At 40.2% G+C, this 11420-nt stretch overlaps 1 protein-coding gene across 2 annotated transcripts in view; it reads right to left on the bottom strand.

The window, feature by feature from the left end:
- Positions 1-11406, bottom strand: part of slka (STE20-like kinase a) — a 28588-nt gene extending 17182 nt beyond the window's left edge. For both annotated transcript variants that reach the window (XM_042502535.1, XM_042502536.1), the window contains exons 1-8: positions 10819-11406; positions 6866-7030; positions 3581-3629; positions 2885-3034; positions 1560-1632; positions 979-1173; positions 693-774; positions 379-510 (exon numbers count right to left, since the gene is read on the bottom strand). In XM_042502535.1, coding sequence (XP_042358469.1) covers positions 379-510; positions 693-774; positions 979-1173; positions 1560-1632; positions 2885-3034; positions 3581-3629; positions 6866-7030; positions 10819-10968 — 996 coding nt within the window. In that variant the 5' untranslated portion in view covers positions 10969-11406. The remainder of the gene's footprint in view (positions 1-378; positions 511-692; positions 775-978; positions 1174-1559; positions 1633-2884; positions 3035-3580; positions 3630-6865; positions 7031-10818) is intronic.
- Between the last annotated feature and the right edge of the window lie 14 nt (positions 11407-11420).

Here is an 11420-nt window from a genome sequence, read left to right as displayed (position 1 = left end):
GGTGTCCTGCGGTGCACATCCCACTGATACTTGATCAGTTTGGGACTTGGGGAATCTGGAGGCCAAGTCAATGTGTTGAACTCTTTGTCATGCTTCCTGGGCCATTCTTATGCAGTTTTTGCAGTGTGGCATGGTGTATTGTCCTGTGTGAGGGGCCAATGCCATTTGGGAGAGCTGTTGCAATGGGGGGATGTGCTTGGTCTGCAACAGTGTTTGGATGGGTGTGGCATTTTAATTGACATCCACATGAATGCCAGGACCCAAGGTTTCCCAGCAGAGCATTGTATTGTAACAAGATGATTAATGTTATTCACTTCACCTGTCAGTGGTTTTTAAGTTCTGGCTAACAGGTGTAGTTAAACCAATAAAACTACATACCAGAGGTGTATCAGGCTCTTCCTCCTCCTCCTCCTCCTTGCTGTCCTCGATCTCCTCTGTGACTTCAGCTTTGGCCTCAGCTATGAGCTCTCTGAGAGGTTTGCTATCAGTTACACTGGTGACAAAAGGATGCTACACAGATGGAGAGAGACACAAGAAATATAAATGTATATCCTTGATAAACTGTCGGGCTGAATCAAACAACACATTCAGATTGTTTTTTTTTTAAACGTGTATGCATAATTTGAGCTATACTGAAGGCTGTGTAGATGGTTGAGCTAACAGTAGGAAGTGAATGGAGTAGGGCAGCTCACCTGTAGAAGCTGTAGTGTGCCCCACCTATTGTCCACATTCTTATCGAGTGCTTTCCGCAGAAAGTCATTGAATTCTGGTGACCTTTGAAGAACAAATAACACACAATCAGTTTTTTGTCTGTTGTTGCGTCCTACTTTGTGAAATAGAATTAATACCATTCTTCCCCATGTTGTCATTCAGTTAAGCATTACAGGTTCACACACATCAAACAGTCAATATATCCTTATCTCCAATCGGAAACATTTCAGTGCCACCACTCTAGTTATCACCAGCGCTCCATCTCACCAGCGAGAGGGATGCATGAGTGTGGGCGGCTCGGACTTGGCTATTTTCAGCAGCACTCTCATGGGATTCATCTCGTGGTTGGGTGGCTCAACCTGCGCCAGCTCTATCAGCGTAACCCCCAGAGACCAGATGTCGGCCTTGTAGTCGTACGGACGGTCCTTGGAAGTTTCACACATTACCACCTCTGGGGCCATCCTGCAAAAAATTAGAAGGTTTGTAATTAGCATTGAGCTAAGTTTGGACTGCGAGATAATGTGTGCATTCAGGCATGTTTGATATCTTTCTGATCCCCAAAAGGTCAATTATCTTTACACTTCAAGGGTAAAAAGACAATTAAATAGTGTGTGAGCATTTCAGTCTGGAATTTAAAAGATAGGAAGCCTATTCAGTATTTAAAGCTGAGGTCATCCGACACTGTGCATCTAAAATGCTGAATGAGGCCTTTTCTCATCTCCCCATTCCATGACAGCTTTTGTGCCACCCCATAGAAAATCATAGCTAAGATAGATAAGAGACACGCTTGGACAATTATCAGATGTTACGGGGTGAATGCCCTCTCTTTATGCGCCTGCATGACTCACCAATACGGAGTGCCGATGAAAGAATCTCTTCTCTGTAGCGTCTTGGTATTTTTAGCAGACACCCCAAAGTCAGCTGAAAGGAGAAATAAATTAGGATTCTCTTTATCAGTGAATCAAATTGTGTAATGACACTTTCTTTATTAAAGTGTGAATCCATATAATCACATTTCTACCAGAGCCACAGAGTTTCTTAACGAATCTGCTTCAAGCTCTAAAATATGAACCCCATAATTGGACAGAAAAGCCTCTCTTTCTTATCTTCCCTCCCAGCTGTTCTGGTGTTACCTGTGACGGCATTTCAGACTGCTCTCTTCTTCTCCACTCACTTACAGTGCGCACGCATTAGAGGGAAAGAGAGATCTATCATTAAGTCTCTGGAGGCTGCTTGATAATTATTGTTTGCCAGGCTCTGCTGTGACCCTCTGCCTACAGAACATGAATCATCAGGGAGCCAGCAGCTATGGATGCTACAGCAGCAACATGAATACTTGCTGGAATATTATGCAACCGATTCAATGTATCACCAACTCCAGCACATAAGTGGTGTGAAAAATACTGTTCTCTCCTTCGGGGCTACAGAAAACACGTCACTTTGTTTTGTAACTTTTTTTTTTTTTTAATACTTGACTCTGCATGAACGATTCAGTCCTGTGCACCACTATCCCCAAAGTCACATAGCTCAGCTGGTTGCTGCAGCAATGATGGCAGAGGGATCCACAACTGACTTTGCTAATTAGCTTTTTAAGCCTATTAGTATTGGCCCTGTAGGAAGGTAGGAAGGTACAGGGCGTCCAACAAGGACATCTGAGAGAAAAATCAACAATGAATCAGCTATTGTTCTGTGTGGCTCTCTGTAGTGAGTACCTCAAAGGGATAGTTTGCATTTTTTAAGTGGGGTTGCATGACATGCTTATCTATAGTCAGTGTATCATATACAGTAGACACTCCCAGTTTAGACAAGCAGAATACCACCACTGAGCTATGTACTGCTGTGGACGATGGCAGCAGCAAAACATATTTTATGCATCTAAAAAGGATCATTATTTCTATTCCATAGAAATAATGATCGGTTTAATATTTGAACTGCTGACAGACAGCCCTTTCCTTTGACAGTACACTTTCGCAAACTCAAGGTGCAGTAATCAAACACTGTTTTAACAATAGTTCAAATTTGAAATGTTGGTGCTAACCATTTTACTGCCATTTTTTGTGAAACCAGTAACAACTTCATCGCTAGCTGGAGCATGAGTGAATAATCCTTTACGTTAAGAGAAATGTTAGGATGACAAATGCAGCAGCAAAAAAAATGACAGATTTTGTTTTACCCAGTTTCACTTCTCCATCCAAGGAGAGGAGTATGTTCCCAGCTTTCAAGTCTCTGTGGATGATTTTGCTCTCATGGAGGTACGACAAGGCCTCCAAAGTCTGCCTACACACCACACGGATCTGGGGCTCTGTCAGGGGCCTCTCCAGTTCTGCGGATAAACACAATTGATTCACAAATGTTAATTTATTCACAAATTCAAAACGCAGACTGGGTCAATTGGATTTTTAATATGAAATGTGACGGCCTGATGGTATCCAATAGCAACTGGAGGGCGAAACTCCACCCTGACACCAGCCAGCGTGTATGACTGGACAAATCTGGGGGAAGGAATTCATTTTAGGTGACTCAGACCACAGAGCAGAGCACATCAACATCCAAATGTTACGTGAATTAATTGGTATCCTCTTTGTAAGTCACATGTAAGAGAAACTGGTGAGGTGTTTCTTCAAGCTTCAAAATAAGAGAAAGTGCAGACATTAGAAGTGGACAAACCACTCCTTGAAATCTGAGCTACAATAATTACACAGTTGGAAAGGCCTCTCCAACTGGGGAGAGGGAAAAAAATCCCACAGAGGAGGATTCTGGATGGAATAAAACAGAGTTGGCACTTGAGGATGGAGCAAAAACTAAAAAAAAAAAAAAGCTCCAGCACTTTATAGTGTTTTTCTGCTTCCTGCATGAATGAGGGACTTACCCAGCATGATGGCATCCACCGCACCACCCGCACAGAACTCAATCAGAATCTGAAAGCGTAAAAGACAGTGGGACAGTACGTATTTGTAAGTATATTTGTACCGTCATGCAATGACATGCAATGAAGCCCCAATTTAAAGGGGGCCCATCATGCTTTTCTGTGTTTTGTGTCTAATATATAGAGTAACAATTAAGAATTCACATATTCAACATGGCCAAAGTTTTAAATAATGACATAAACATATGTAAAAGTATCTAATGTAAAAGGCTTCAAATAATATTTTCTACTTTAGCTACAGTGTGATGTCATAGTGTGCCAGATTTTTTTATAAGGTCATCTGCTACAGGCACCCTACTGCAAGGATTTACAATACGCAGCCTACACTGCTACATGTAGCTACATGCTAGCATCAGAGAAACATCTAAACATGGTTTCTGCATTTGTTAGTTTCTTACAGCTTGTGGATTATGTGCCTGCTGGAAGAAATTGCTGTTATTTTCTGGTACATGTTACATGTAGCTTCATGCCAATGTCAGGAAAACATACGATCTTGGCAGCTGATGTAGTTTGTCTCTGATTTGGGATTATATTTCTTCTGAAACATGTCTGTTTGTGTTTAGAAGATGTCATTAGTCATATTTCACGGAAGAAAGTGTCGCTATCATCCATTACAGTCATTCTCCGGCTGCAACAATGGTGCATCTGGACACCCAGATAGAGATGACACAGAAATGCTGATCTATCAAAGCAGAAACAGGCGCTAAACTGAGCATTTTGGACAAAGCGTGAATACAGGTGCTGCAGAGCAGACAGTGTGAATACACTCAAGTGCTTTTTACCATTAAATCACGTAAACATGTTCTGCATGCAAGAATCCAAAAAACAGTATGAACCTCAAAAATGAGCATAATAGGTACTCTTTACCTCCTCTCGTAGCACAGACATTTGAGGACAACACAACCATTATAGGAAAGACATCAGAACCCATTTTTCTGTTATTGATTACTCTGTGGAGACATTCCAGGAGGCCAATCGATCAGACACTGAGCATCCTCTATTGACACATCTTTTCTTTTCCTTTTCAGGACAATCTTTATGTTTCAATCCTTGTTGGATCGAAACATCAGTAGAGGCAAGCTGGAGACAGAGACTGGGATCCTGTCCTCGTGGTTTCTATAAGATGCACAGCATGATTATGTGCAGGTCATCCCGTTTCAACAACTTCTACTAAAAGCACCTCTTAATCATTAGAGCGTAAATGCTTTGAGTTTGTGTCTACATACATATGAGTCACATTCAGGATATTTCATCATACATTCTGAAGAAAAAACATTTCCTCATACGGGTAAACACAGTAAAGCCTTGAGCCAATACTCCTCCCTTTCAAGTAAGGATGTCATGTGCTGCACACTAAATTTAATTTTTGGAGTGAAGACAGTTTAATTCCTGCTACAAACAAATATTTATCATATCTGAGCCATACTATTTATTTAGTGAAGATGTAAAAACCTTAACAATTAGAATTTTTTTCATGTGCTGTCTACTAATAATAGAACTTCGGATTCACCAATTCACAGAGCATATTTTTGTGAACTCTGTGAGGCTGCAGTGCTTTAGAGGAACATAACACTGTTCCCTAATACTGTTATAGAGATGTAAAACTGGCCAGCTCCTGACCTCAGTTGTAACAGAGTTGTAATGTACCCGACCACCTCTTCATATACTATATTGGCACTTGCCAGTTAGTTGATAGCTCATGGTATCAGATGATAGACAAAAATCAATCAAAGCTACAACTGAGCACCACCTTCTATTCAGTGACTCAAACAAAGAGGAGAAAGTGGTTATTCCTGTTCTGCATAACAATTTATCATGCCATGGGAATCTCCCTGACATTCATACGATTCTGATAGGTGCTGATTTTAATCTCAGTTTAAACTGAACATCATGCATGTGAATAAATATTCTCTTTTTTTAGCAGCATATTTTCCTTCACAAATCTTTTGCAGAGCAAATATTACACATTAACGCAACACCCAACACATGCACAGCAGAAATGGCTACACAGTCATCATGCTGCTTAAAGACGGGGGCCACAGGGACAACCTGCATGCAGCTCTGAATTATTCAGGCACTTTCTCCAGCCACCAAAACCACTCCATTATCTTCCCATAGATGTGGCCGGTCCACAAGGGGCGGTCACATGACACCACCTGCCAGGACCTAATTGCTCTGGGGCCTCTTAACTGCACACAGAACGGGATCTACTGACCATGTATTTAAACTGTGGCTCAACTCTCTGCTCACAGTAAAATAGCTTGATACGGAGGCAAAAAAGGGCTGCCACTAATTACTTTCTAGATTTATGTTGATGTTGTTTGGTCTATAAAATGTCAGAAAACAGAGAAAAATATTGATTTGTGTTTCCCAAAGTCCAAGATGACATCATCAAATGTCTTGTTTTGTCCACAGTCCTGAGATAAAAAAATAGAAGAGCAGAGAATTTTGCCTGTTTTTTTCTTGAAAAATTGCTAGAAAGAAAAATAGATTATCAATATAGGTGGTGATTAATTTAATAATTGATGACTAATTGAAGATTAATTGCAGCCCTATAAAAGAACAGTCTGGAAGAACCAGTCTACAATATTCACAAATGTCTTGTTTTGTCCACAATATTCATTTCACTGACACAGAGGAATGAAGACACCAGAAAATATTCATTTCTAAAAATCTGGATTATTTGAAAACCTATTTAAAAAAAACAAATAAAAAAAATTAATCCATTATCAAATTAGTTGGCTATTAGTTTGACAGTTGACAACTAATTAAATAATCGCAGATGCAGGACTCTTTTGAAAATGAGTTTTGAGAATTTTACTGTTTTGTCACTAAAAAGAAACAGTATTCACAGCTTAGGATTTTTAGGGTTAAGAATAAGGTCTAAATGGTTAGCATGCCTTGGACTTTAGCTTTCAAATTATGACCTATGACCTCTGGGTGATCAGGCGCTCCTGCAGTTGAACATGCAGTCCTAGCCTCGTACTGGCCTCTGACTGTGCCACATGATCTGGGTTAAACTCTTGTTGTAGGCGACAAGCAAAAATGCACTGCCATTATCCCTTAATCGGATGATATAAGAGTCCTTTGAGAAACAGCATGACGAATAGTGGCTTGTGATGAATTTGTGTGTCTCCATGCATGACTGGTTCACTGCCTCTGTGTCTCCTTGGCTTCAAATCATCAGAAACACATAAGAAAAAAAAAGTCCGGCACTTGCTTACTCACCCAAAGTTTGCCTTCAAAATAAAAAGCATCCAGCAGTTTGACGATGTGATGGTGGTTACAGGAGGCCAGGATGTCAATCTCTACCATGTAATCCTCCAGTTCATCCTCCGTCTTTGTGTCGATAACCTTGGCAGCAGCAAGGGTCCCATTCTGCTTGTTCTGAGCCTGGAGGGAACATTGACGACATAGGCTTTAATCAATTGAGCATGCTGTTCAATACATTTCTGATATTGCTGGCTGGACCACAGAACAATTTGCTTGGCCTCCTTTGCTGTGGCAGCGCTGTGAAGTGGAAAAACATCCATCAACATTAACAATTTAATCTAAGACAAAAACCATTTTGGAGCCACAGCAATAAACACGGCAGCACTTTATATCTTGAGTAGCACCTAGAGGATCACATCTCTATAAACACATTTCAAAAAGACTTTATGATAACTCGTTGCTATTTATTGAAAGGGAAAATTACTGTAGAAACACCCACAGCAACCATTTGAAGTCAAAACATTTACTATACACCCCATCATCTTCTGACCTACAAAAACTGAGTGTGCTCGCTTCCTCCTCTTCCTTTGCTCCCTTTTCTTCTTTCTTTCACTTTGATATACCTACTGTAAAGTCACATGTGAAGATACGCATTACCAATAAGCAGATTTAATACTAGGGGTCGACAGATTATTGGCCTGGTCAATTATTGGGGACAATATTTGGCATTTTGGCGATTATCTGTATCTGTGTTTTATTTCAATTATAACCGATTAATTAATGAAAAAGTGTGCATATTACACTACACGTATTTCACTTTGTAGAACCTCAAAGAGCTATGTTTAGTCATTCATTTTTATGTAAATTTTCACTGAACTTTATAAAAATACGTTTCTGGGAACTTGCTGTATATTAGGTTGAACATTTCAGTTTTGATTAAATAGTTGCTGAAAGCATTTAAACAAAGTTCTGTGTTTGAGTTCGTTATACTCCAAATTCTAAATTTTGACAGAAATATTTTCATCGTTATTGTAAATTCATATCGGTTTCAAATATTGGCTATTGGTCTCGCTGAGTGCTAATAATCGTATCAGGCCCTGAAAAACCAATATCGGTCAAACCCTATTTAATAGGAAAATTGCTTATGGATGTCTACATTGGTCACATATGCTCCAAAATCTTCATCCCCAATTAGACTTTACTGAAGATACTAATATGACAAATTTACCTCACACCATGTCAAACAGCTGAGAAGTTATTTTAAGGCCAGCTTTGGGCTTAATGTTTATGGATACAGACACAATCTCAGGGAGTTAAGGAAAAAGAAAAGGGAGGGAGTGTCAGGACCAAACGCTGCAGAATGTGTCACACACTATATTTACACACTTCTGACCTGACACACTCCACGTGTCTTTCCGTTTGTGCTGGCCGACGCCTGTCTAGCACAGGCCATCACTAATACATCTGCACAATACAAGCGTCATGATGGAGAGGTCGGCGATAATTTGTCTGCCGTTGAGTTATTCAAGTGGAGCATGTGGCCTTCAGTCATTATGTACATGACATTTATAGATTCTCTGTGCTCGTCTCATTTTACAAATTAAATGAAGGGGTTTGTGGGTGCTGCAATAACAAACATCATGATCTTTAAAGAATAGCAAATATTCTAACCTGCTGAATGTGAATAAATTGCATTGAGGATAAATCTCACACCACTTCAGCTGTATTGTGTGAGCACACTCTTTGGCAGATTTTTGTCTCTCTTATAATAAGACACGTATGCCAATCTAACTGAACTGACAGGCTGCGCCAACACAGTTATGTAAGCAGTTTGTCCAAACAAATGGCACACCTCTTCACTAATTAAAAAACACAACACAAACCATGTTTAAGTCTTGATGTGAGTTCAGAACTCTTCTCTTGTTCACTGTGTAAAACAGCTGATTTGACACTTTGCCTGCAATATTTGTCACCCCGCCCAAATGAGGCAACCATCAAAAGCCTGTGAAATAACTGGTGAATAGTCCCTGTTGATAGTACTGTGACCTGTTGATGATGAGTCCTCCCTCTATGTGTGGGAATGGGTAGTCAATACGTTGTGGAGTGTATATTTGTCTACAACTTGAGTCTGGGAAGCCACGAAAGTGTACTGGCTTTCATCACAGTTAGTTAAACAGCTAATAAGACTTGCAAATGAAGATTTTCTGGGCCATTAGCTGCTTTATCTGATCACAAGAGTTCCAGTAAGGGACAACATAAGTCACAGAGAAATAGAGAGAAAAACCTGAGGTTACTGCAATAAGAAAACTAATGAAGATGTGGAGCTTAATGTGAAACTGATTTCCACTTAAGTATCTACATTCCTTATTTGATTATTGTCTGTTGTTGTTAAAACAGGCTTGCCTCCTTGCTACTTCATTTTAATCTTCAGTCAAAGCAGGTATATGAAAAGAGCTGACTTATTGCTCATGTTGTTGACCTTTTCAAAGGGTGTTCTCAGCCCAATACAAATTCACACACAGATAACCTAGGGAGTTGCGTCACTCAGAGGAGATTACAGGTGGTGGACACAAAACCATGAATACCTTTCTATAATCCAATGCAATAAATCACAGCTTTAGAAAAAACCACAGAAGGAAACAACTCACACTCTATATCAATCATATCGACAGAAACTCAACATTAAAGGTCCAGTGTGTAGAAATTAAGGGCATTTCTCTGCAGAACAGTATATAATATTCAGAACTATGTTTTTATAAGTTTATAATCACCTGAAAATAAGAATCTCTATGTTTTTGTTACCTCAGAATAAGCAAGTTATATCTATGGAGATGGTACTCTTTAACAGAGTCTGCCATGTTGTTTTACAGTAGCCCAGTTCTCTCAAAAGCACTATCTGTATTTTTGCATCAGCCTCTGTAGTTCTCCTGCAAGCTGAGCACACGGGAGAGTTTCAGTTCGGCAACCTCTCTGCTAGACACCACTAAATTCTAAACAATAGACCTTTAAAAAGCTCCACAATAATAGTTTGGGGGTTATAACTGAATAGCATTATATTGTGCTTGTGTTGTGGGTATTGTGTCCACCTCATGCATAATGTACAGTATGTCTTTGTGAAATAAACAGACCAGGGATACTGAACTTGCTTTGTTTAGGGGCCACTTTTGCAAAATGACAGGAGGCTTGGGGCCAGTCAAAGCAGCCTCATGCATGCTTCTAGGATCTTTAGAGATTTCAAGGATTTTAGGACATTTTTTGGATTTCACCTCGTCTGTAGGACTTCTAGACAATTCTAGAAGTTTGAGACATTTTTTGGATTTGAAGACATTTCTCAGATTGGTAGGCCTTAAGTTGAGCATCACTGAAGTGACAAAAGGCTAACCACTAGTTAGAATTTACATACACACCTGTGCACCTGTCACAGTGAATACCATTAACAAACTACTTGCCATTTGATTTTCGAGGGCACGTGCTCTTAGTTGTTTTTTTTTTAAATCTGTGTGTCCTCTGATCTCTCTCAGAGAATCCAGTTTGGCATTTGTGAAGCCATATTTATTCTGTGGTAGTGAACCACACCTTCAACAGTTTGACTAAGGCCAACTCAATGACATGACAAAGTCATATTTACAACAAGGGCCTACCTTGACCACCCAAAATTGAAATACCACCCACACACACACACACACACACACACACACTCAGGAGATAAGCTTAAACAAAGCCCAAAGCAACGTATCTTTACCACAACAGGAACAATGTAGCAGGCAGGTAACAGTTACGGTATACAGTCAGCTGTCATAGCATGCACTTGACGCGAAAATCTAAATTACAGAGGGTTTATTGGCCTAGAGAATGACGCCTTAACAGCTTGTCATTTTGAACCGTAAGACAAAAACGCAAAAACATGAACGGAAACGAGTGACTAAAGAAATAGGTTAGAAAACCCCAGGGCGGATGTAACACATTACCTTGTACACTTTCCCAAACGCTCCATCTCCCAGCTCCCCAATGATGTCCCATATTTCTTCTGGATTAACATCTCTGTGTACATGCTCATACTGCTTCTTCTTCTTATCAGGCCCCAACTTGAATATCTTCCGAAAATTGAAGAAAGACATCTTTTAGGGACGTGAACTACAGCGCTGTAGATGCGGTCTCTTATTTCGGTTATTTCCGCCAAGAACACGGTTCCTCCCGACGCAGGGCTCAAATGGCTATCGAAATAACAGCATGCAGGCGTCAAATGAAGGCAGACAGGCTGCTATTGTAGCCATTCAGCTATGATAATGCCAATTATAACTTCCCTCGACGGCTGTTATTCATGATCACATCATAGCTAGCGGTGTTCACAGGACGCTGGCCGAGGAGATGGAGGAGAAGAGTTCGTCTCTACGCACAGGATAGTATTTCCGTTTTAAAAAATCAATTAAATTAAATGACGCCACAAGTATCTACCGTACTCTCACCCTTCATACGGCATTTTTATCATTTAACGTTAGCGAGCAAAAAACGGCGAGTCAAAGGACCCCATGCTTCGGTTGGATGACCACACAGAAGTTAGCGGACCAGC

Source organism: Plectropomus leopardus, chromosome 15 (assembly GCF_008729295.1).
Source record: "Plectropomus leopardus isolate mb chromosome 15, YSFRI_Pleo_2.0, whole genome shotgun sequence".
In the NCBI taxonomy this organism is placed as follows: Eukaryota; Metazoa; Chordata; class Actinopteri; order Perciformes; family Serranidae; genus Plectropomus; species Plectropomus leopardus.
The sequence above is the reverse complement of the archived record's forward strand: the minus strand, read 5'-3'. Positions and strand labels throughout refer to the sequence as shown.